Source organism: Protomyctophum bolini (assembly GCF_963924005.1).
Source record: "Protomyctophum bolini genome assembly, chromosome: 2".
Classification (NCBI taxonomy): domain Eukaryota; kingdom Metazoa; phylum Chordata; class Actinopteri; order Myctophiformes; family Myctophidae; genus Protomyctophum; species Protomyctophum bolini.
Window position 1 is genome coordinate 40,911,404 of NC_137863.1, and position 25,580 is coordinate 40,936,983.

The 25,580-nt window shown below is 43.0% G+C and overlaps 1 protein-coding gene across 1 annotated transcript in view; it reads right to left on the reverse strand.

The window, feature by feature from the left end:
* The window catches only part of fhit (fragile histidine triad diadenosine triphosphatase), a 330,306-nt gene that overhangs the window by 33,360 nt on the left and 271,366 nt on the right, over positions 1 to 25,580 (reverse strand). The window contains exon 8 of the mRNA XM_080781553.1: positions 2,319 to 2,429. Within this exon, the coding sequence (XP_080637679.1) occupies positions 2,328 to 2,429 (102 nt within the window). The 3' untranslated portion in view covers positions 2,319 to 2,327. The remainder of the gene's footprint in view (positions 1 to 2,318; positions 2,430 to 25,580) is intronic.

Consider the following 25,580-nt stretch of genomic DNA (forward strand, 5'->3'; position numbering starts at 1 on the left):
ACTTCCCTGTAAGAATCTCTCACGCTCAGTAGTAACATTGTTTAAAATTCATGGCACCTTTTATGGCTTGATTACCACCGAGAACCATAGCATTGTATTTCAGCAGGCAGAGTTGTTCGCTTATTGCCCATTGTGGAAAATAGGTGGGAGTTGATTAAATATAATTGTATATTTATCCAGCATCTAGGGATCCATTTTCCAAGTTAATGTTTCATTCATAATGGAATGCTGACAGGTTGCACACTGCCTGGACGCGTTTTTCGGAAAACCCGAAAATTCCGTGCTCGGTGTGTGGGGACCTTTATGCTGTTCATTCTTCAAGCATGAAAAAAAGCATAAAAACTTGGTAAAAAGAGTACTTGATCTGTACCTGAACTGATGGCGGTTTCATGTGGAAAAGTATCATTTCTATAGTGACAACACTGACGGTGTGATTCACTGTGATTAAAATACTGCCACTATATATAAAAGAATACTGATATGATGCACACACACACGCACGCACGCACGCACACACACACACACACACACACACACACACACACGCACACACACGCTTTGAAACATGGTTAGATATTTGTGACAGGTAGGCAAATGTGAATCGAATGAATCAAGTAAATATGTTTGTTCTGTAGTAACTGTGGTTTAACACCATTCAAATGAGTACTGCATCTTCTTCAATAACTTTCAGATTTCAACCTGAGACTAAGGTATAAATATTGTATCGAATATTTTACATTTATTCAACCAAATGTTGTATTCATACAGATGGCGTTCGATCAGCTCTCGCAAACACCACTAAGTGTCTATCTGCTTTTTTTTCATGGACTGTCACCAACAGCACAGTAAATCTGATCCCAGCACAGCTGCACGTGTTTATCACCCACATACAGTTCATTACCACGCCGTGTTAACCCTCTTTCCCGGTAGTAATGGGTTAACCACGGTGTGCTGAGAGAATCACTACCACACATTAAACAGTAAACTCTGCTGTGACCATGGCTTACAGAGGAAAAGGCTAGCGTAGCTCCTCTCGGTTAGCGCTGAGCGTGTGCAAATGGAACATTTTGGTTACATTTGTACACGCTTACTGTACTGACCTCTTAGACAATGAAGTCCGTATAAGTGCCAGGATAAATGAATAACATTATTGTAAAATCCAGTACAGTACCAATTCATTTTTTCCTCTGTCTCTCTGTCATTTTATTGACAAATAAATTGAATACCAACCATTGAATATCAACGTCACACAACGTTACACTGAATTCAATGAAGCGCCCCGAGATGGCATTCAAACAAGGAGGGATGCTGGGCTATCTGTAGAACGTGATCCTGAACACAGAAAGGCATACATTCATAAAATAAATTACAATAAACACAATAAGCCAGTGAATGAATACAAAAAGAATTACTCAATTTGATTTCACCCACAAAGGCAGCTTGATTTGGTCACATTAAAAAGGTATTGCAAGTGAAAGTCTTTGGTTAAAACAAAGTTTTGTTTTGTTAAAGCTCTATTACCATATATTATCTGCTATATTCAGAGAGTGATAATTACTATAGTGTTCAATAACAGGGGTCTTCCCGACCCTCCATCTCCTTAATAAACAGAAGATACAGGTGGGTAGGCAATTTGATTAAAAGAGAGAGAAAAAGAGAGAGAGAGAGAGAGAGAGAGAGAGAGAGAGAGACCCCTTAGTGTTACTGAAGAAACACCAAGGCACTAAGCAATGATTGAAATGCCAGCTCAGTGGCCAGCTTGTGGTCAGAGTGTTCGCCCTGAGACTGGACGTTTGGGGTCATATACCAAAGACTGGACCCGGTAGGGACCCAGTGCCTCCCTGCTTGGCACTCCGCATATCAAGGGTTGGATTGGGCTAAGTCTCTGCGACTTGCAGTACGCTACTATAGCGTCATGTCCAGGGGGTGTACTTGTATAGTATACATCAAGCTGCCTCACGCTAACGAAACAGCTGCCTCATGCTATAAGGAAACAGGAGATAGGCTCCTGCCCTATGGCTCAGCAAGGCTTATACTTGACCCATTCTGACCCGAGATCAGATTCTAAAAATGTCTTCTATACATCCTGACAGTTTTCATTCTGACCCGAGATCAGATTCCAAAAATGTCTTCTATACATCCTGACAGTTTTCATTCTGACCCGAGATCAGATTCTAAAAATGTCTTCTACTGTATGTCAGTCGCTCTTCGATTTTTCAAAAATAGCAGACCTACAAGCTCGTAGCGCACCACTCGGTGGTTATTATTATTATTATCATCAGCTATCCTTCTAGTAAAAAAAAAAAAAAATAATTTACCAGGTGGGCTTAGTTGAGCAGTTTTCTCAGTTCTGAAGCTTCAGCAGCCATTTCCTCCTCGGTTCTCCACTTGGAGGGAACGTCCTCGTCTTCACGGTCATGCTTCTGCAGCTGCAGAAAAAGTAACATTATTGTATCAGTGGAAAAAAACGCTGACAACTGACCATCGCGTACAGAAATGAGATATGAGAACGTACAGGAGCAATATTATATGCTGATGCTAGTAGAACCTTCCACCATCATACTGTAGAGTGCGTGCGTGCGTGCGTGCGTGCGTGCGTGCGTGCGTGCATTAGCATATCAGTGATTCTCAAACTGCGGGGCCGGGTACCACTGGTGGGACATTTTTGTTTTCATCGTGATACGCGACAAGTTCGTTCAATTGATCCGAGGCAGAACACAATGAATTGATCGATCATTAAAATTAACATGCTCTGAAAATGCATGCCGCCCACCCATCAGACCACTTAGTATAGCCTGGAAACCAGACCAATCTGACATTGTAATAATGATAATAATAATAATAATTCCCTCTGCATATTTGGTCTGTTGTGATAGGATTTCACTCCCTCCGAAGTAGTGAGGGACCGACCAATCAGTATGAACATATGGGGCACGTTTATCACCAGAGGCATAAAAAAAAAGAAAATCATCATCATCATCATCATCATAACCTTTATTTCAACTCGTGGTACAGTCGAGGGGCATGCCCTCATTTTCAAGCCCGAGATTCAACACAATCATCAACAGAATGATATTCACACAATTATTATACTCCTTGAAATGCAGGTTCCACACAGAGATTCCAGACTAATATCGATGCAGTGAGCCAGTGATATTATTAGTGTGGCCATGCCAGATCTATGGACTTTGAAGAGATTTTCAAAACGGGGCCCTGATCCAGAAAAGGCTGAGAGCCACAAGCTCTCGGGAAGAAACCTTGTATCTCTGCAGAGGTAGCAACAATAGCCGATCTACAAGCTCACAATGTTGTGAGGTTGTACATGTACTAAAGTTTTTAAAAGTTAAAGTGGTTAGGCTACTGTAATTACGCCTCATATATTTAACCAATGAAAATGAGTAACTAACAGCAGCAAATAATACCTACAGTACGTTATTTAGTCACATTGGGAATACCGGTTCCATTTTCCATTTCCTGAACAGTAACATTTATGGATATACAAGGTTTCAACCCGACAGCAACGCTACGTGTACTACAGAGTACAGTATATATGCGTTTTGCTGCTATATGGATGATGTGATGAAGTCATTCAACATTTTAAGTATCACCCCTAGAGAACACAAATTCCTAGTCCTCGTGAGCATGGATGCACGGTCACGCTGAACATGGGTTTTGTCAGCGCTTCGCCCTAATGCAACCAAAGCCTGACTGAACAAAAGGAAACACAGGAAATGAAACAGATCAGTTATGACTGAGTAGCTGCTGCGTGCACGGCTGCTTGCCACCGGTTGTTCAAACAATTGAAAACAAATGTGTCCTGTGGGTCTGGACGGCGGTGAAAACCCCATGATGACAGAAAAACAACAGATGAAAACAACAACATCGCCCCTCAGTTAATCTTCCAAAGCATAAACAGAGGTGACATCTGAAACAGAAATGTGCCACCCCTCCAGGCGGTGTAAACATAGAAGAAGCATTATGGTCTATTGACGCAGAGAAAATAAGCAGCATTTTTTTTTTAAGAAAGAAAGTAGACATTGACTGTGACATTGGCTGGCTGGCTGCTGACTTCATACCGTATACCGACTTGCAAGGCTAAATTCTATTTCATAAACAAGGAACACCTTATAGTAGTGCTCCCACATGAGGCTGGAGAGATGTTTTAATAGCCAACGGGGGTCTGAGTGTGAACTTAATGGAGGGGGGAGCCATATAACCCGGTGAAATACAAACTATGTGAAACATAAAGCATCGAAACAGCGCAGGGTCAGATTTTAACAGCCTGGCCATCCCATGGGGAAATGTCATATACGTACCCATTGTTTAGACAATGTTAAGCCACGGGCTGAACCTAGAGGCAAGTGACCAGAAATGAGATCTCTTTCCTCCTGCCAGACTCGGAACATAAAACAAGCAGCACAACAAGCTCAGCAAAAGCGCCAAGACTTTTTATGTCCTCGAGATATGTTCACAGCACGGTTTGGCTCCGCGTGGGACAGATCAGCCGGACAATTGTGGCGCTAGTGTGGCCTAGTAAGTCATCAAAAAACCCACACAATTACAAATACCTAAGCGGAACGTGAGGCCATAGACAATACAGAGATAGTTTATGGCCTTTAGGAGTGGGGCAGTAAAATGATTCAGCATGTAATAGATTCTCAATGTTTTCCACGGCTGCCTCACCCCTGAACAGTCTTGGAGGCGAAATGCACCGGGGGGGTCATTACATCAATACGACGTCTCCTTCCAGCGCTGACAAGCGTGGTTTCTCTTTTGCCCGGCTACATTTCTGTTTCCGTGCGCAGCAGAATGTGACCCTGCATGGCTGGAGAGCTTGTCAGATCTGGCCTCGACCAAAGTAAAGAGGAAAATCGCCTGTCATCGGGACCACAGCGGTTGCAAAGGGGGTGTATAGGATGAGATGGGGGGGGGCATGGATGTCTGTGAAGGGCCAGGGGGAAATCTTCTGCCTCAGCCCGAACTGCACGGGGGCCCGCTTGAAGCAACGGCACACTGCTCCAACCCCAGCCAAGCCTTGTCTAAACCATCACATTGAGTTAGAATCTCCCCCCCAAAAGGATGTCTTCAGAGCAGAAGGACAGGATGTAATTTGTGCTGTATTGCTGTTGTTTGTACTGGTATAATAATGTTGACGGTATATCGCGTGTCCGCAGGAGTGGGTCGGCTGCATTCTATAGACCAGTTGAATGAACACTGGTGAGCCATCGCTTCACTCATGGAACGTTACCGGGATACAATAATTAAAAGAATTGACAACTATTAGCAGACAGAAAAATGTCATACTGCAGGAAGGGAATCCTTTTATAGCTGCCCCATATTATTCAATGCAGTTTCTATAGCTTAAAGATGAACCACACACACATCTAACAACGTAGCAATTGTATAGGTTCATGGTTTATTGTAGGGGATGTGTGTTTATATCATTACATTTCACATAACCAGATTGAAAAGTCTCCAAAAAGTGATTAAATCAAATCTGTGTAAGCCACTTAAAATTAAATGCACCACTTAAATGCACACATCTTTGACGAAAATCGCTGATCTGCAAGCTGTGTTAATTGTCGTGCCTATTATTTCTTCTGGACATACTGTACATGTACAGTACATTGAGCGGACATGGACATATCCATGGGGATGCATTGCTATGCTCCATGGCGGTCAATTAAGCTAATATCTTTCATACAGTACAAAAATCACACTGCAGTATATGGTATGGTCCGATACACACATAACAACTGTGTTAATAAGTGTTTTTATTTAAATATATTGCCGTTTGTTCACACACTATAAATTTACACCAAACGGAAGTCATGCAGGATTATTTCACATTAATGCAAATGCGGGTACGTAGAGACGCATCACACTCTGGGACTAATTTTGATTTAGGGCCTGGCTCAGTGCTATAATAAACACATTGAACAGTCTTTTGCTTGTTAGCGCTGCATAGTGTCAGTAAGATAATACTGTATGTTAAGCCATGCACCAGTATGTATGTTAATTCATATACTAGCACATTGCACGTGCTGGTTGGAGATTAACTGAGAAAGTTTGACCCTGCTATTGGGAGGACACCAAATGCTTGACAATGTCTAAAGTTATTAGGCGCAGGCAATGCAACTGACACTTTAGAGTAGTCTGGACGTCATTGAAATGACCTCTCTCTATCTATCGGGAGAGTGAATCAACAGACATACGACTTACTGATAGTAGCTTTAATGTTGTATATGGTATTGAAACATTTTCTAAATTCTGCGAGGCAGCACATTTGTAGAATCCTATACCTACTATACGTTACATAAAGCAGTGTTTCCCCAGAGAGACCCAAAAGAGAAATTGTCTCCCCGGGGGACTCAAACAAGTGAAAATATCCAACATAAGCTTACAATGCGTCACAGTGCGTCATAAATCCATGACGTAAATCTACTATTTCCACACGCTTTCACAGAGGAAGCATGTGTATACTAAATGAGCTCAACGTTCTATGGGTGTGGGATCAGAATCGGATTCAGAATCCGTGCCACTGCCATTGAATTCAAGCTATGAGAAATGCATTAACCCATTCTGACCGGGCACCCATTTTGGTGTTAGCATCATGTTATGCTTTAGCTATTGAAAAATAGCAGATCTACAAGCTCATAGCGCGCCACCGAGTGGCGCGCTACGAGCTTGTAGGTCTGCTATTTTTGAAAAATCGAAGAGCGACTGACATTTTTAGAATCTGATCTCAGGTCAGAATGGGTTGATCAGACCAGTGTATGTCAAGTGGAAACCTCGTATGAATCTGATCTCAGGTCAGAATGGGTTAAATAAAGTATTGCTCAATGGACATTATGGGTACAGTATGTGCGACTGTGATTGACAGGCATTGCCCCGAGGACATGCAATGACTAGTCACATGGGTTGGGTTACTTATTCAATGGAGTGATGGAGTGTGGGAAGAAGCTATTCTTATGGACGGTACTGGTGTACCGTGCTCTCCAGTTGTTCTGAAAGTGGGGTCCTTGAGGGGGTTTGCAGGGCGTCCCCAGCAAACCCAGCAAAAGCTTGTAGATCTGCCATTTCCAAGATTTTTGGAAACATTCTTAATGATAATTAATAATTTTGAAATGTTTTAACAGCACTAATCTTGTTCTCTGGCACAACATCTTTTCAGATGGGTATCAGCGGCCAAAGACATACAGTTCAGCATACATTTGGGGGTCCTTCACATGAAAATGTTTTTTTTTTTAGCAGGGGAGGAGTTTGAAAAAGCTGTGGCCAGGAAGCGTGTGGCCGGCAGTGATCTGCTCTGCCCACATTCTGGCTCTAGGATGAAGGCAGCCAAATCAAGATATGATTATGCACAGATGGTCACCGGAAATACTACAATTTGTGACATGTTTCAGAATGTAAACACCAGCTGCTTTTTCTTTTGGTTCGTTCCAGATATAGTAGCCTACTTTTAACGAATGCTACCTTTGGACTACATTACTAAAGATGCATTAGTCTCTCGCCAGCTCAATCCATGTTCTTTTGCATAGTCCTGTGTTAGCATTTCAACGCTACGCCTACGCGCGCCTCGACCTTGGCCCTGCGTCCTGAGGTGGACAGGCCGGAGCGCACAGGTAGGGCGGGGGTAAGTATGACTCTCTTAAGGTCACAACCAGACATTTCACAACATTACAGCTCGCTCTGAGAAAAAGATGTGAGCAAAGGAAACAGGACGGATGGACGGAAGGACGGACGGACGGACGGACGGACGGACGGACGGACGGACGGAAGGACGTACAGAAATATTCTCCACGCTATATATTTTAATGCTGATATTATCAGCATGCGTTAGGCATTTATGGAACTCCGAGTTCCCCGAAATCCCTGATGACAAATCCCAGATGACAACTCCAACTACATCATTAGCGAAAGTAGCTGTGACAGTTTTGCCCCCAGCTGTTACAAAGCTGCTAGATGTTAGCCGGAGCATTAAACACCAATCCCTGTTGAGGCTAAAGTCATTTCAAGGCGACGGCTGATGGAGCCACAAGCCTCGAAAACATTTGAAAAAACCAAACTCCTTCTCGTCCGTGCCAAACAAACATGGCCCCGACTCCCAAGACAAAACTGAAGCGCGAGAACAAAACAGCCATCCTTTAGAAAACAATAGGCAATAAGAACACATTGCATTCGTATAATATGCATGTGTATGACTTTGAAATTTCCTTGGACTATTGATTGTGATGTGCTGATAAACTAAGGCTCATCAAGCATTCATCAATGCTGTTTGTTCTAACGGCAATACCCAATACCCAAAGCCTGCTTGCAATGTTGATTCAAAAATAATTAGAAATGCATTTACAAAAAAACAAAAGATAAATCATATAATTATAATGTCAGTGGTGAAGTCATATACTGTATACCTTTATGGTGCAAATGTTCTATTCTTAAGGATACAAGTTACAACAAATCATAAATACAGTTAGCTACTGTAACTGCTACTGGACAATTACGAGACACAAACTTCAACTTATATTGATATAAGAGTATGTTAAGTGATATCTGGGCGGCGGTGGCTCAGGGGTAGAGTGCCTGGATGGGAACCGCAAGGTTGCCAGTTCGAACCCAGGCTCCCCCAGAGTTACTGTCGAAGTGTCCTTGAGCAAGACACTGAACCCCTAATTGCTCCCGATGTGCTAGTTGGTGCCTTGCATGGTTTCCGCTGCCATCGGTGTGTGAATGGGTGAATGTAATGCACAATCTATGTAAAGCGCATTGGATAAAGGCGCAATATAAATGCACCATTTATATCTATGTAATTTGATGCACTGATGTGTTTATATCTCATCATTTGTTTTACCCAGAGTCACTTAATGATGACACTGTATACTGTAAATGGCACGGTTTTTGTATTTTAAAAAGTGCTAATGTGCCACTTCACTTTTGGACTCCAGGAAGAGTATATAGCCTTCACTGTGGTGAGGACTAACGGGTGATCCGTAAAAAAACAATAAACTTCAACCTTGTTATCATTGTGATATGCCAATGATGTGCCAAAGATGGCCAACAACACAGTAAAGAGAGGGAGAGTCAGAGAGACTGAGAAAGAAGTGGATTCTGGGGCTTCTCTCCCTTTCGTGTATCTAAGCGAAGGGAATTACGCTCCCCTGGTGCCTTCACCAGCAGCTGTGGTGGTGTCGTCCAAGCATGTGCTGGCGTGTGCGTGCGTGCGTGCGTATTTATGCCTGCGTGCGTACCTACTGTATAAGTGTGTATGTGTGTGCAAGCACAAGAGTGTAACCGTGCGTTCGTGCGAGCGTGCGTGCGTCCCTGAGGCCCTGTGTTAAACCTCTTTAGTGCAGTCCCACTTCTTAGATGTGGGGCTGCCAGTTGTAGACACAGAAACCCTGCTCACTGTGTCAGTGATGAACACGCCTATGCATACTAATGTCCTGTGTGTGTGTGTGTGTGTGTGTGTGTGTCTCCATCTACCCACAGCCAGCCAGAGCACCCACTGGCTCTAACAGGCTGGGCTTATACCTAGTCGTCCGACGGTGTCGCGCACCGATAGGCAATCTACAAGCTCAGAACGGGCCACGCTGCGCCGCGTACTGAGCTCAGAACGGGCCACGCTGCGCCGCGTACTGAGCTCAGAACGGGCCACGCTGCGCCGCGTACTGAGCTCAGAACGGGCCACGCTGCGCCGCGTACTGAGCTCAGAACGGGCCACGCTGCGCCGCGTACTGAGCTCAGAACGGGCCACGCTGCGCCGCGTACTGAGCTCAGAACGGGCCACGCTGCGCCGCGTACTGAGCTCAGAACGGGCCACGCTGCGCCGCGTACTGAGCTCAGAACGGGCCACGCTGCGCCGCGTACTGAGCTCAGAACGGGCCACGCTGCGCCGCGTACTGAGCTCAGAACGGGCCACGCTGCGCCGCGTACTGAGCTCAGAACGGGCCACGCTGCGCCGCGTACTGAGCTCAGAACGGGCCACGCTGCGCCGCGTACTGAGCTTGCACGTCGCCTATTTTCGGTAAACGACACCGGCGGCAACTAAAGCATAAATCTGGCTTAACCCATTTTGGACTGATTTTCTGAAAAACCCATGTTTCTATGTCAGCGGTGCTCAACCTTTTTCATGTCAAGGACCCCCATAATTATCTCTATTGGGCCACGGACCCCCATCTCAAAATATGTAGTTCCAGGGACCCCCCCCCCCCGGAAGCAAGCTTCTGGGTCTGCTATTTGTCAATGGCTAGATTTTAACACCAAAAGGCGTTCCTGCCTAAAATGGGTTAAAGAGGCTGTAGGAAGAAAAGTAGTACCACCACTGTGAGCCTAACACTCACTGTGTCGCACAGTGGTTCATACACGCCTAAGGACAGGTTACATCTGCTGGAAGGAACCGGGGTGATCTGCCAACCTTAGTTCCCCCCGCCCCCCGTCCCCCGTCCCCACCCTCCCCGCAGCGCCTATTGTAATGTTTAAATTTATGGTCTTATTAATGACACAAATGTGAAACCGAGCACTGTAATGTGTTTTATCAGCGCTCCTTGACATTTAACAAGACACTCCAACTAAAAGGGAGGCAATACGAGGCCTCGGAGGGGTCCTGACAGGGAGGAGACCTCACCACGTGCACCGTGCTAGCGTCGCAAGGTCAGGCTAGAGGTCGTCTAGCAATCATTGGGGGGCAAAATGAGCTCCAATGGGAGGTCTTTGTTCCCGAGGAGAACACAGGGCGCCACTCATTAGGTCATTTGTCATGCTTGATAGACCCATAAACAGGTGTCTGTGTGGAATTAATATCCCAGGGATATATGAATTAAAGATTCATTCTTAAAGAGGAATTACGATAAGAGCAATTTGTACGGGACAGAGGCATTTAGTCATAATTTGGGCTCTAAGGGCATTCAAAAAAGGTCGCCAAGATGTCTTGTTCAACAGATTCAAGATTCAATAAGTATACAGTATGACTACCAGATTCTAATTGTTTGTTATCAATCGCAGTGTTTCTCAACCTGGGAACATAAAAAAATCATAACATTTTAATTTCATTTTTTTTTCTCCATAAAAATAAATAAAATACTACTACTACTACTATTAATATCCAGCCGATCACCAAACGTATACCTTAGTTACGTCATCAAGAACGGTGGTCCCTGATTGGCCGACGGACAACGACACACCCAGCTGATTACTAGCCTGGGTTCCACCCTGATTTGCTGCGTTCTGCGGGGCTGAAATGTCACTTGCGAAGTGACGGAACGCAGCAAATCAGGCTGGCTGATTACAGTACTTACAGTACTAGCTGATTACAGTAATAACTAGAAACTTGCGCCTTGAATAAATCCCATTTTGACCTGAGGTCAGATTCTAAAAATGTCTTCTACATCCTGACAGTTTTCTGAAAAAGCCATGTTTCTGTGTCAGTCGTTCTTCGATTTCTCAAAAATAGCAGACCTACAAGCTCGTAGCGCGCCACTCGGTGGCGCGCTATGAGCTTGTAGATCTGCTATTTTTCAATAGCTAAAGCATAACATAATGCTAACACCAAAAGGGGTCCCCGTCAAAAATGGGATAATAATAAAAAATATATATAAATAAATCTAAACAAATTGTCATCACACATACCAACTATATGTCATTGCTCCTAATGTAAACATGTACCTCTGTGATCATTTCCAAGTTGTTTGACTGCGCCAATAATTAATATTAAAATATTGAAATATTTGATTATCCCCGCATCGACGACGCCAATGCAAACGTCGGCGGTCTCCAGGAGCAGATCGACCGCGCTCGCCGGGCCCACGGCTCCCGCCAACGCCACTATAGGCCTATACCACGTGGCACCAAGCCGCTCGTTATGACGACGACTACAGCGGCGCGCCGTTGAACAATAGGTGGCGCCACCGGCCCAGCGACGCGCCCCGGCCACCTTTCCTATGTGCGCCAGCCAACAAGGGCTTCCCTCCACCTCGTTTCCATTGTATATACTCTTATTAGAGTGAAAGACCTGTAAGGGGTCCATTTGGAACCACCACCAAGGAACCCTGAGGATATACCTGGACCCCACTTTGAGAACAACTGCTCTATATACATTAACAAACATGGAACTTTTTAGCGAAGCTGCCTTTCTTTCATTTCACCAATGCACGCCTGGCAAAAATATGGACGGACACAGTAACTTTGTCTCGTAGGTGGTCTAAAACAAAAATAAATCCTTTGTAAATATGCATGTGTGCACTCACACTATAGTGATCGTGCGCATATGTGAAATGTGTGTATTGAATTTAGCAAAACTCATGTTCCCTCTTTCCATCTCACTTCTTTGCCTTAAGACTAAAATAGAGATGGCAGCTGTGAGAGCAAAATCTTTTAATCTGCCGTTGGTAATTACCTATGGCAATCTGCCTTTTTCCAAGGGATAGTTCCATGAATCTCATTAGCAGCAAACCTGATAAAGTGTCTTTGGGTTGGTATTCTGAATGGATTGATAACACGCGCCAGTCCCTGGCTCACCGTTGCCAGGTCTGCGAGGACTTCACTGGTATCTCAAAACCGCTTCTTTTTGTTTAGTTTGCAGAGCTTATAAGGGCATGTTCCTATGCTGGAAATATCCAGACTTGTCACTTGATACTAATGTCCTTCCTACTGAAATAAGCATACAGGGGACTTATCCAATTCGAGCATGCGGTTGAAATGATTGCATGCGAGACTATAGCAGACATTTTCATGCTTTGATGTTTGGTCTGTAAACCTGCAGCTGTAATTTTCTGATTAATACAGTCAGCATGAGAAGGCTTTGTTCTTTGCTAAAACATAACGGGGGAATGAGAGAAAAATTGCCAGTTTCCAAGGCTGTTTTATGGTCAGTACAAAGTCCACATTTTAGAATAGAATGTGTGTGCAGATTGTTTTTTATTCATCATTTCAACTCATATACTCATTATAGATCTCTAGTATTGTGCCAATGTCATGTAATTGATGTACCTTAGCATAAACATTGAAACTTATTTGATCTTGTGACAACAATACAATGCAGTGGCTTTGCAATAAGAGCAAACAAAAATCCCCATCCACTTATTGTCCCTGTGAGCAACAGTTATATGCACGTCTTATGCGATAATAATAATAATAATAATAAACAATGCCACCCTCTTATGGGCAACCGCTATTTTACAAATCGTGCTGAGCGGAAACACTCACAGAAACATTATTTAGCACCTGTGGAGTGTTCATATGTTAACAACACATGTCATGCCTTAGAGACGTATAATCTATTTACGTTCTATCGCATTGAACGCTTGTATGCCTTAGTAGTAAATCTAAGTTTTAGATCGTTTTATATCGATATGAAACGGTCTCGCTAAGAATCAACGTTTAGCCCTGAGCCGGTTGCTATAGGCAACGCCTTGCTCATGAGCCACGCCCGGCCGGTTTCCTGCTCGCAGCATTATACTTCTGTTTTAACGGTCAACTTTGAATGCTGTATTCTTGGAAACTATAGGGCGCTGTCCTCCGCGGTGATGATCAGATCTGCGAGGTTCAGGGATCGTTTCTGATTTTACACTGCATCGTGATTACAATATTAACATTAGATAGAAAGATAGCTATTGCGCGCTACAGTATATGTATATATACAGTATGTATGCCATTAATGCTCCGACAGATAAAGTGCCAATGATGCTTATATCAATGAGGCATGTCACATGGAAGGTGTGAGGATTGTTAAGTGTCAAACCATCTCTATGTTTAGCTATGGCTAGTTTACCAACAGGGTATAGAACATTCATCGCTAATTATTTTCTCCTCATCCATATTCTTTCTGTTTAAAACACTGACATGCACCTGCTTATTAAACAAGACAGGACTAGTGTTGTTTACAACCTATTATTTACAGGATATATGTAGCTTTGTCGTATGACAGTGTCATGGAAACCAAAAATTGCCAATCTGCTATTATTGCTTTCTTGAAAATGATTGAACGTTTTTGAAAATGTTTGAAACTTATAACCCCGGTCCAAAATAGGGATACCAGGTCATTTAACCATTTAACATTTAACCAATGAAGGGTATTATGAAGAGCTTGTGACTAAATAATGACTACACTGGAACACAGTTTTGGACATATATCACGGTAAACGGTTTCCACCCGACAGTATAAAATACTGCGAAACACGTATGAAGTCGTCAATGCGGGGATGGATGCCATTTTGTGATTCAGTGGTCTATGCCCTGCCTGCGTCACTGCTTGGAAATAGAACGGAGCTCTGCTTGGAAATAGAACTGAAAGACTCATCTGCGGGTTTTGACGCGCCCACTTGACGCCTCCAGTCTGTCTCTGCAGCCACTGAAAACCATCGGTGCGTTTCTGGCTCCTTCTCTCTGTCGGAGTCTTTACTCTCACATTATGCTCTGCGAAGGCATTTGAAAGCCGAGAAAAAGTTTTAATTAAAAAACAAAAGTGAACGCACTAGATAAGTTTGACAAAGAATATTGCTTTTCTTTTCTCAGAACATGAAATGTAATTTGTGCCGTTTCTGCACGCTATATGAAACAGGCTTGTGTTGTGGATAATGGCAAAAGCACAGCGTGCTATACTGTGGGGACAATTGTCTAACAAGGTACCTATTCTGGGGCAAAACATGATTGAAAATAGCAGATCTACAAGCAAAAAAAAATATCTAAATGCTTTACAACATGCTGCGAGCATGTGTAGAGTGGCTTTTTCCGGGGAATGAGCTGTCTTCCTCCCAGGAATGGTCTCTTGACTTAGGCTACATCACAAATTCATGGCATCAGGCCGCTCTCAATATCAATAATTCTAAATGAATTAAAGTATACGCATATTTCTTGAAAAGTATGAGCTGAGTCACAGAATGGAATAATAACACTCTGACCTTTCCTTGGTTAGTGTTTCACAGAAGCATGATCCGTTTTCAAAAGTAGAATCAGTGGTCACTACAGGTTCCCCAAGTGAACAAAGGTGATTGCTGACCGTGCAAAAATATGTACAAAGCCCCGACCTAACCGACCTTAAAGATGAATTTGAAATAACTGATACTCAACCTAGAAGTAGGCACAGATTTAATCAAATAATTCCATAGTGCCTTTTCCCCATTGAAGTGAGAAAAATAGCTTGTTTTTGTAAGCCAGTACAGTGTGGTAGCCTACTATAACGTGAATAGATAAATGCAACAACAAAATACACATGCCCAGGCATGCACCTTTGAAGGTATAACCACATATTGCAGAGCGAAAGCATTCAACTGTTTCACCGTTCGCACTATATCCTCAAAAGAGGACTCGGAAATACCGAGCGGGAGAGAGAGAAATTGCACTTGATTAACCCCTGGCAACCCCATTTTCTCCTATGGCGACTGAGTGTCAGACTGCTCGTGGGCCGCAACCCTGCAACGTTGGACGGGACATGCTTTCATTAAAACGTGACCCCCTGGGGTGACCGAGAGAGGTCACCCTGACCTCAGAGCCATCTCACACAACCATGGAGGAGATAAGGAGCGTTCCATATAGGTACTGTAGCCAACGCACTCATAGGCGGCAGTAAAAACTAGCCTATATGGAAGCATATGGCACCAGCCAGGATCATAAATGAGACCGGGCTGGGTTAAGACCCTCCGTCTGTCTATCAAACTGGGATGGAGGGAGGATAGGACGCCCCTGACCTGCTGCCGCCTCGTCTTTCCCTCATTGTCTCTAGTCCACCTGAATAATTGTCACTGTTCATTATACGTTCATATAACTTTTATTTTACACAAAGCAATGACATACTTTATAGATATATGCAAAACTCATAACAAATACATATATATGTTATTCCAAAGCTCTACGCCTATATAGCCTGCTGTAAGTAAGCTAGTGGACTCATTAGGGTTAGGTTAGTTATCTCCCGTTTCATCTTTTAATTAAATCGGACCACCTAGATTGACTTGACGTAAATAAATAAACTTAGCTCGCGGCTCAAATAAACTCCATCAAACAGAATGTTTTAAACCTCAGACCGTTTTCATTAATTCATGTCCGTTTCTGAATAGCATTCTGGATGAAAAGAATGAGAGCAATCACAGTTTTAAAACTGCATGACTCTCTTGGATTTATGCTACCACACCCTGTTTGACGCACGTGCGTAGCGCTAGTCCGATGACTGACGTCCCAATATTCCGACCATATGAGCCCCATACTAACCCCATCCCCAAACCCTGACCCTAACCATAACCGCACGCGGAAGACACGGGTGAGTCTTAACTGCCCCCCGCTTGACGTGTGGTAATTAGTCTCGGATGACTTCATCACTTGCCAGTGTCGCCATCGCAGGTAAGAAGCTGTTCTGCTGAAGGGAACAACATTAGCCTTGTGATGTTGACGTTTCTCTGACAAATTAAGACCCATAGTTCCATTGGCAGCAAAAGCTCATTAGACTTTGGTGGCTAAATTGTTTTAGCTAAGGAGCTTGGAGCTAGTAGTGTGTGTCACTGGCAGTTGGTGTTATGGGACTGTCTTTATTGCAACTAATGAATTAGATCTTGTAAAAGTTTTACAACTAGGAGGATGGGTTGTCATCCTAAAAGTTGGGTAATAAACTCAGTCATATAGGAGTTACAGTATTATCTTAAGCTGCAATTAGGGTTTGGGGTATAGGGTGTGGGACTCATGACTGTAGGACATCTAACCTAACCAATGCACCCCTCCTTTCTCCCCTCTACAGTCTACAACACATCTCTGCTGAGAATAGCCAATCTGCAAGTTTGTAGACCAGCTATTTTTGCAAATACTTGCCCCCAGAATATACTAGGGGCATGAGCTTAACTATGATTTTGACAAACAACATTCTATTTTCAAATTTCACTCTTTCGCTCTCTATTCATGTTTGTCTTTCACTCTTTCCATCTCTCAGTGCCTCAGATCATTGGCTCTCTCCGCTGTATGCAAAGTCCACATTATAAGCACCACGCTGTTATGCGGTCTGCATTGAGCTAATGATGTGTGCCTAGAGAAATCTGTCTCAATATCTGTCATTTACCTTGACGAATGACGTCAGACCTTCCTTTCAGAGAGAGAAGATTACTGAAACAGACAGTGAGTGTGGCCTAACTGTGAACTTCACAAGATAGCAGCTTGATTTAGAGAATTAATGGATTCCTTTTCATTAAGGCCTGCCACCATGTTATTCCTGGTTTGGAGGTGCTTTGTTTTTTATTTTTTTGTTTTTTTCTCCAAATGAAAAATGCCACCACATAATGAGAGAGCTGTCTCCTTCCCTAACACAAAGTGACTGGCCGTCAACACGAGTTACAGAAGGACACAGAAACGCAGGATAAACATGATGAGAGACTGTGAACATTGCTTTGAAATGATGAGTGTTTTCATGTACATACAGCTGCCAAGGACATAAAAATAGTCTGCATGCTTCTTCAACAGTAAAATGCTTTAAGTTAACTTAAACAAAATTTCTCCCCCAAAACAAATTCCATAAAGGAGTTTTACCACCTCAAACTTGGCTCTCTGTCTTTGCCCACATTTAGAATAATCCCAGGAACTATTATATGTCAATTAGAGACCTGCGGATGGCGGATTTAGCCGTGGTTGCTGCAGATAACCGCAGTCTAGCGTGGATTTGGGTAATTAAAATATATTATACATTTATATTGGATAAACCGTGGGTGAAATAATGCAGGACATAAATTAATGGCATCAATCTATAGGCTTATTATATAGCTTTTAAAATGCACAACATCTCGGCAAATTTATAAATTGGAATAATGAATGAATGCGTTTGGATAACGGGCGGATTATAAATACACACACATGGAGTCGGGTGCCAAAAAGCTCATGTCAATACGTTTAGAAAGAAATAGAAACATAGACACAACCCCTCATTAACTATTTTTTGCCACGCTAAGTGGCAGCAGAGTGTAGCTAAGCCTTGCCAGGGGATTATTAGATTTCTCCTCATGTTCATGTCCTGTACCAGCCTCCAGACCAGGAGGCTATCATTAGCATTAGCTCACGCTGTTTATCTTTCGCCAGAAACGTTAACATGTTGGGAGCGATGTGGTACAAAATCACAAATGACATCCGAACCTTGGATGCATGGCGATCACCATGGACAGCGCTTGTATTTCCCCAGAGTTATAAGGCTTTGAAAATCCTACTTTGAACGGAGGTGTATGGGCCCCGTCCGTGTGCAAAGGTCCTGGTGTTGGGGGTGACGTGGGCGTTGCCTATAGCAACCGGACTAATGTTAAAAGCGGATATTCGGCTCAACCACTTCATATGGTGTAAAGAGGGGGGGGGGGGGGGTACGAATATGTCATCATGGCTTTGCTTCGCGAACGACGATCTAGGGAGGCGGATGTCCACGTCTGCTGCAGGCACGTTGGTGCATGATGAGGTACCGCTTTAGCTCTGCCACGACCGCTGCAGGGAAACGAGTGCTCTGATGTTTGTGCTTGTGCTGCATTCCAGTTCTTTCCTGTTCTTCTCTTTTCTTCTTTTTCGGCGCGTCGGTGGCATGACGCCAAGTCTCACGATTTGAGGCGAGGGTATAGACTGGTGCTGATCAATGTGACATGCACGGGAGGGGATTTCTTTAGACAATCTCTTCTTTGGACCACCGATGTTACGATGGCCAGAGGAGAGTTCACCGTATACAGTACAATCTACAATCTACACACAAAAAAAGGAGTTAATATGCTAATATATAATCAACATGCTCTTCCTGCTAGGCCTTATATGTCACACCTCCAACGCTGCCCATTGTGGACTACGCAAGTACGCATGCAGGCTTCCCCGAGCCAGGCCTTTACATGGCCGGATAATAAAAATCACACCCGTGTGAAGTGAGGGGCGCTCTTGTCCTCGCACGTCATCCAATAAAAAATGAATATACTTCTTCATGAATTAATTTGTCAACTTATGTTATTATCTTTTAACCATGATACAATGTTTAAAAAAACTCATCTTTTCACCATGATCATGTAAGATGACAAGTGAATTTATGTGATATACTGTATATATAATATATAGATAAAATTATATATATCACATCGGCTTTTCAAAATACAGTGCAACTGTTTTAATTCAGCTTGGGGCTTATCAGTCGCAAGCTGAATTAAAACAGTTGCACTGTATTTTGAAAATCCAATTTGTTCAAACACATATGACATAAATTCTCCATTCATTGTCAAATGTGACACAGGTTAAGGACTAAAAGCTTTATAGGAGGCCCTCAGAAATGTTTTGCTGCAGAGTCATCAGCTGGGACCACTGCTATTTTCACTGCTGTTTCTGAGTCGTTTCACATCCCTAATCTCATCCCAGAGAACTATCAGGCTCTCTTTCTCAGACTCCTCTGCTTAACTCAACGCTTGCGGAGCTACCTTTTGCTGCTTGCCACCAGGTCATGAATCTTTCTCCCTCCTCTCATTTGTCCTTTGCTGCTGCTTCTCTGATGGTCACCTCACCATGCCTGCTGTTGCATTCTTCATACAAGAAAGATCTCCCCAAACAGGTTTAGCTTGGATTCCACTGACCCGTGTAGTGCACTTTGCAGCCCTTGGCCACTTGATCTTGTTGGTTCTTCAGGCTCCTGGCCCTATGCCACGACTCTGTTCTTGGGCCACTTTGGTGTGCTACTGGGTTCAATATCCCTTTCTTCCTCGTCCCTCCAGCCCTGCCACTGGGACGTTGGGGCCGATGGCACTGTGGTTGTCTTGGCCTAGTGTCTTGGACTTGGATGGCTGCGTATCTTTGGTCCGACATGCAATAGTCCGACACCCTACCCCAAACCCTAAACTAACCCTAACCGCACGCGGAAGCCACAGGTGAGTCTTAACCGGCCACGTATGTCGGGGCCACGGGTGAGTCTTAACCGGCCACGTATATGTGTTAAAGGAGAATTCCATACTAGAAGGCTTTCTTACCTTTATTTGTAGTTGTTACGTCCCCACCAAAGAGGTCCAGGTGTTATTTAGTGCAAAAGTGCATAAGCCACTAATGGACCACAAAAGCCAAGTCTTCTGTACATTATGGCAGTGATGAAGATAGCTTAAAGTGGTGCTATTATGATTTACATTTGAGCTTGACGTTATAATTTCTTCCCCTACCATAAGCCCTCAATTTCCATCGCAATAAGTAGTAAAGTGTGCCGCTTATACGCTTGGGAAGAGAGGATATATACAAAAAAAATTGAGTGATGAAAATAAGCGAATTAGCACAACACACCATAGCCCCATTAAATTCAATGCAATTCATTGAGGGCTTCTAGCATGGAATTATCCTTTAACCGGCCACATATGGGTCTTAACTGGCAACGTCTGAGCCATGGGTGAGTCTTAACTGGCCACTTATTACAGACTACTATTGGTACGTCGGACTAACGTATATGCCCCCCACCTTGGGTCCCATTTGTCTGACCTGCCTTGCATGTCCCCTCAAAGTTGCATTTTCCCAATTACACCCACACATCCTGAGGAAGGTCAGACTCCGTCCATTGTGTAGGCCCTTCTTTCATCCCGCATCTCTCGGAGGGCCTTTGGGTTGCTGTTTTCGTAGTGAGAGTTGGGTGTGTCCTCTTGGGGAACTAGAGGGTAGGGTTTCTCCCAGTGCAGTCTATCCTGCTGCCACCAGTCTCTCCTGGTTGTCCTCCATTTTCCCATTGGACTTCCCGGGACCAACTTGCTCCAGAAGTGCATTGTTTCATACAGATGGTCGTGCTGCTATAGGCCTTGGGCCTGTCCTATACCTCCAACGGTGCTCATGGTGCACTAGTATGAACAGCACCTCTTCCCCCGAGCCAGGCCTTTTTTGAACGATTCTTATAATGGTTATGGGATGCTGTGGTTTTACTCCGTAGTTTCCCTCCATCTTTGCAGTGCTCAGTTTATTTACAGCAACGTGCCTCCTCCTCCTCAAGCACGGTGAGCACATGCGCATACGTGTGTATACGCACGTGTGGACATGCAGAGGTGTCCACGGTGACAAGAGTCCCAGAGGACCGCTAGACAATCTGGTGTTTGTCACAACAATCCTGTCATCCTCTTTTGGCCCTGAGAAAACTAATTGCTCATCATGGTGACTTTGGCCACACTGTTGTTCGTGCCCTATATATTCCTTCCTGGTCGTGAGAGTAAGCAGGAAGTGCAGAGGAAAAGGGGGGCAGTTATACAGGAGCTGCCGACTTCTAATTGAGCCGGCAGTGCTCTGTGAGCCTACTCTGAGCTGTTCATTGTGTTTAAGGGGCTGTCAGTGGGTGGGATAGTCTTAAATGCTGACCCACCTGGCCCGGCCAAGACTTTGTCTCCTACTCTAAACACTCGTCAGCAAAAAAACAAAACAACCACTGATTTAAAACTACAGGGCCTGTTTTAGGGAGCGGGTGATTTGAGTGCAAACACACGCACAACAAAAACGCCCACACAAGACAAAACGAATGTGTTTATTCACAGTGTGCCTACTCAAACAGGTCTATGCGTCCACACAAACTGTATATGTGGACTATACCTAACTTAATAGTTCCCATTTTTACCTGGCCCCGACAGTTTGTGCTCGACAGTTTTGCCGGTGACGGTACATTTGAGAGCACAAGGGGTTATGTTGTTCTGAAATTTCGCGTTAACCTATCGCACTTTAAATTTGCATAATAACATCAGCTGTTTCACAGATGAGGCTTATGCAGCCATACTGAAGCACTACTTAAGGACACGTGGGCGGGCCGTGGCTGAACATCAGCATGCCTGCCTATCCACCCTCATGAATACAATGCAGATTCTGGATGAAATAAACACTCCATTCTTTGCCTATGAATTTGCATCTTCCATGACCCTAATGTTTGAATCCTTGCTGTTCAAAATAAAGGGAAAAATATCATTTTGGCAGATGTTCCTTTCTTAACTACTGTACATCGACATTCCACACTTATTGCCGCGTGGTTTAAACTACAAATAGCAAAGTTCTAAGCAGTATTGCCATTAGCAATAACTGAGGTGAATTGTCACAAATTGGCCACTAATGGACCACAAGAGCCAAGTCTTCTGTACATTATGGCAGTGATGAAGGTAGCTTAAAGTGGTGCTATTAAGATTGACATTTGACGCTTGACGTTATTATTTCTTTTGCAATGACATGCTTGAAAAACCTGATGACAAAGTGGGATAAACACCAGATGACTGGACAGATCTTTCTTACCCAGAAAGAAGACATGAGAATGTGTGGATTTAACTGTGAGTCCGTGTCGCTGATGTCTGTTTGTGTACCTGCTCTATCTGTAATGATCTCTGTCAGGACCGCAGTGTTCCTCTCTAAATCAGTGCTAAATAAAAATGGCTGTGCCCGTGAGGCACACCGGTGGGACGTCCAAATCTCCAGGTACACCTGCATTTATATCAATGTAAAATAGCCTCATAACGCTGTAAACATATTCTTTTCTAATGCCAAACTGTGAGCTTGTAGATGCCCGGTTTAAAATGGTCAAAATTATATTAACATTATATATTTTTTAAATGTGCGGCTGTATTGGGGAATGAATGAGTAAAGTACTGATATAGTAAATTAAAAGTAAATTCATACTATAATTATAAACAGTGGGTAGTAGTAGTAGTTAGTAGGCCGTCTGGTGGTCTCACGGAAACCTTTTGAGAACCAGAGGTGGGAAAAGTACTCGTATTTTACTGTAAGTAAAAGTACCAAGCCTAAGCTGGCTCCTTTCCAGGCGAAGGAGCAGCGACTCTACTCAGAGTCTCTCTCGTGTGACTAAACTTCTCACCCTATCTCTCATCGAAAAAAACTCATTTTGGCCGCTTGTATTCGCGACCTTAGTCTTTCGGCCATGACCCACACTTCATGACCATAGGTGATGCTATGAACCAAGCATAAATGCTTGGTTCATAGCATTCTATAATCTACACTATAGAATTCTATGTCTACATAATATGCCATCTAAATGTCATAGTTTTAGCCTTTGCATATGCCTGCAAGGTCGTCGAGGTTAGGGCAAGTGTTATGGCAAGTTCTGCAATGCTGGGTTTTCAGACTACAGGATGAGAGATGTATGGTTGTAGTCTATAAGCATATAATAAAATGACAACATTACATGTTGATTATTTATGCAATACGCTGCAAAGGCACAGCAAGTGGCACCACACCATTATATTAGTAAACAAAAAAATCTAAAATAATTAATCATTAGTAGAAAATACTCCTATATACTAACTTTATATTGTGTTGTGTATTGTGATATGCTTTGGAAATCTCACGACCATACAGGTATAACCACCTCATAAATAATTCGAACAAATAGTGCACATAACATTCTGAAATAGTCTCACGGTGCCTCAATGCTTTGGTTCAATTAAGAGCTGAGACACAGATTTTCCACATAAATTTCAAGTATTCCTAAAGGTATATATTTTGTAGAATAACAATGTACTGTAGCACATCTTCTGACTGACCTGATTGCAGTGTGGGGGAGCTAAGTGGCTGAGGGACAGTCCAAGGGTCATTCAATTCATAGGATTAATAGAGCATGCAGCATACACTCCGGAACTTAACAATCAGCATCATGTGAGACACACTTATAATTGCTCCTGTGTTCCAATTATTGTTTTCATTGAAAGCTTGGGAAAAATGTATGCGCATTTATTTGATATGTTTTGAACGGGTAACGCACCTAAAGTCTGAGCGCGGTGGTCACATGAGTAATTTATTGTGCTCATTATTTACAAATGTTAATGCCCCTTGTGACAAATCTGTTGATTTATATTCACATTCATATTATTTAACATACACGGGTTTTGGCAATGGCAAATACAATGGTCAGCCTAATTTAGATTTGGGTTAAGTGAAGCAAACATACAATCGAGATTGAACAGTACAATGTTTAGGTCATGGACAAATCATGATTCGATCATGACTGGAGAACCTTTTTCAAACCAATCATAATGTTATGCTATAACTACCTCTTATATAGGTTTAATGTTTTGTTTTGTATAGTGTTTTGTTTAATAGTCATTCAGTACAAAAAAGCCCTCCAAACTATTAACCTAAAACTGTGAACTCACGTCTTAAGGTACTTCGATAAGCGTCCGCCACTGGTCGGCAACTCCTTCCAGGGCCGACGCCCGTGCGCTGTGCCTTTGTCTTATATGTCTAGACAGACTGAACAGCCCTTTCAAGTGGAATATTGGCATGAATACATTCTTAAGTCTATTCATGTTATTAAATTAACATAAAAAAGTGGTGAAAACTTGCAGCCACTCACTGCGTTTTCACTCCTGAACTTTCTTGTTCTACTTATCTGTATTCAAATGAAAATAAATTAAAGCCTGGCATGTTACTGCACCTAATTCCAAGTTATTTTACTGCCAACGAAATGTTTGCAGGTCGTGTACTGTACTTTTGGAATGCAACTCTAGGGAAATATGAAAAGCCCAGAGGCTCCGGGGGCCGCGCAGTATGATGTGGCAGCATTTCAGGCAGGTCAGTAGTGCTTTCAGCAATCCATTGGATGCAGATTACATTAAACATTAATCCATGAACAGAACACAGCCTCCTAATTAAGTAATTAATAGGAGACGACATCAAAGTCAGTCTTGAGGTGAGAGGGGGGGAAGAAAATCAATGCGCCATCGGCATTTGTTTGGAAAGTCAACCACACAATGCACGTCAAATTAATTTTCTACTCCTATAGTTTGTCTTGATTAACAACTATGATACATTTATTTATATTAATACTGCTAATGTACTATATATATATAAATATATAGTATATAGCTCACTGATTCATTGATAATTGGGCTTGACTTAATTACAATGAAGATGGTTTGTAAAAATGTAAGGCGACAAACAACGACATAAACAATCCACTTCATACATAAATAAAAATGCAGAAATAATGGAAAAAAACTAATCTGACGTGTATAACACACTCATAAATGTATCGATATTTACTGAATATGTTTATACATATATCATGTATTGTGGACCGAGCTAAAATGTTAATGTAACACTGTGCTGTAAGTGTAAGTAACAGTCTGTTTGATGAGATAAAACAACCAATAGACACCTGATACAGTTCATTATCCCTGCCTATATATATGACTGAGGAACTCAATTTGACTTTCAAATATAGACCCTTCCCTATAACACCCCCCCACACTGCAATTACTGCATACATCAATGTATAAGTGATTTGAAATAGCTGTTTTTGTACATCTGTATTGTCTGCTGTAAAGGCAGATGGAATTTAAGGTTGCGCTTGAAACCTCTCTTAAAAACACTAATTGTGAGTAATTGTCTTCCAGTAATTGAGGCTGTAGGTAATGGGTACGTGCATGCGCACGAGCGCACACGCGCGCACACACAGACACACCGTGCATACTGTGTTGTCCCACCTCTCCTCTCTTGACATTCACCTTGCACTGAGGGGGATGTTATGTACTGGGTGAGATACAAAATGCTATACCGGGAGCTTAAGAACGGTGTGCGGACATAATTCTCTCTGGATGTACTATAGGTGCCTCTTCCACAGTGATGGCCCTTAGTCGTTTTGCCACGAAATTATATGAAGA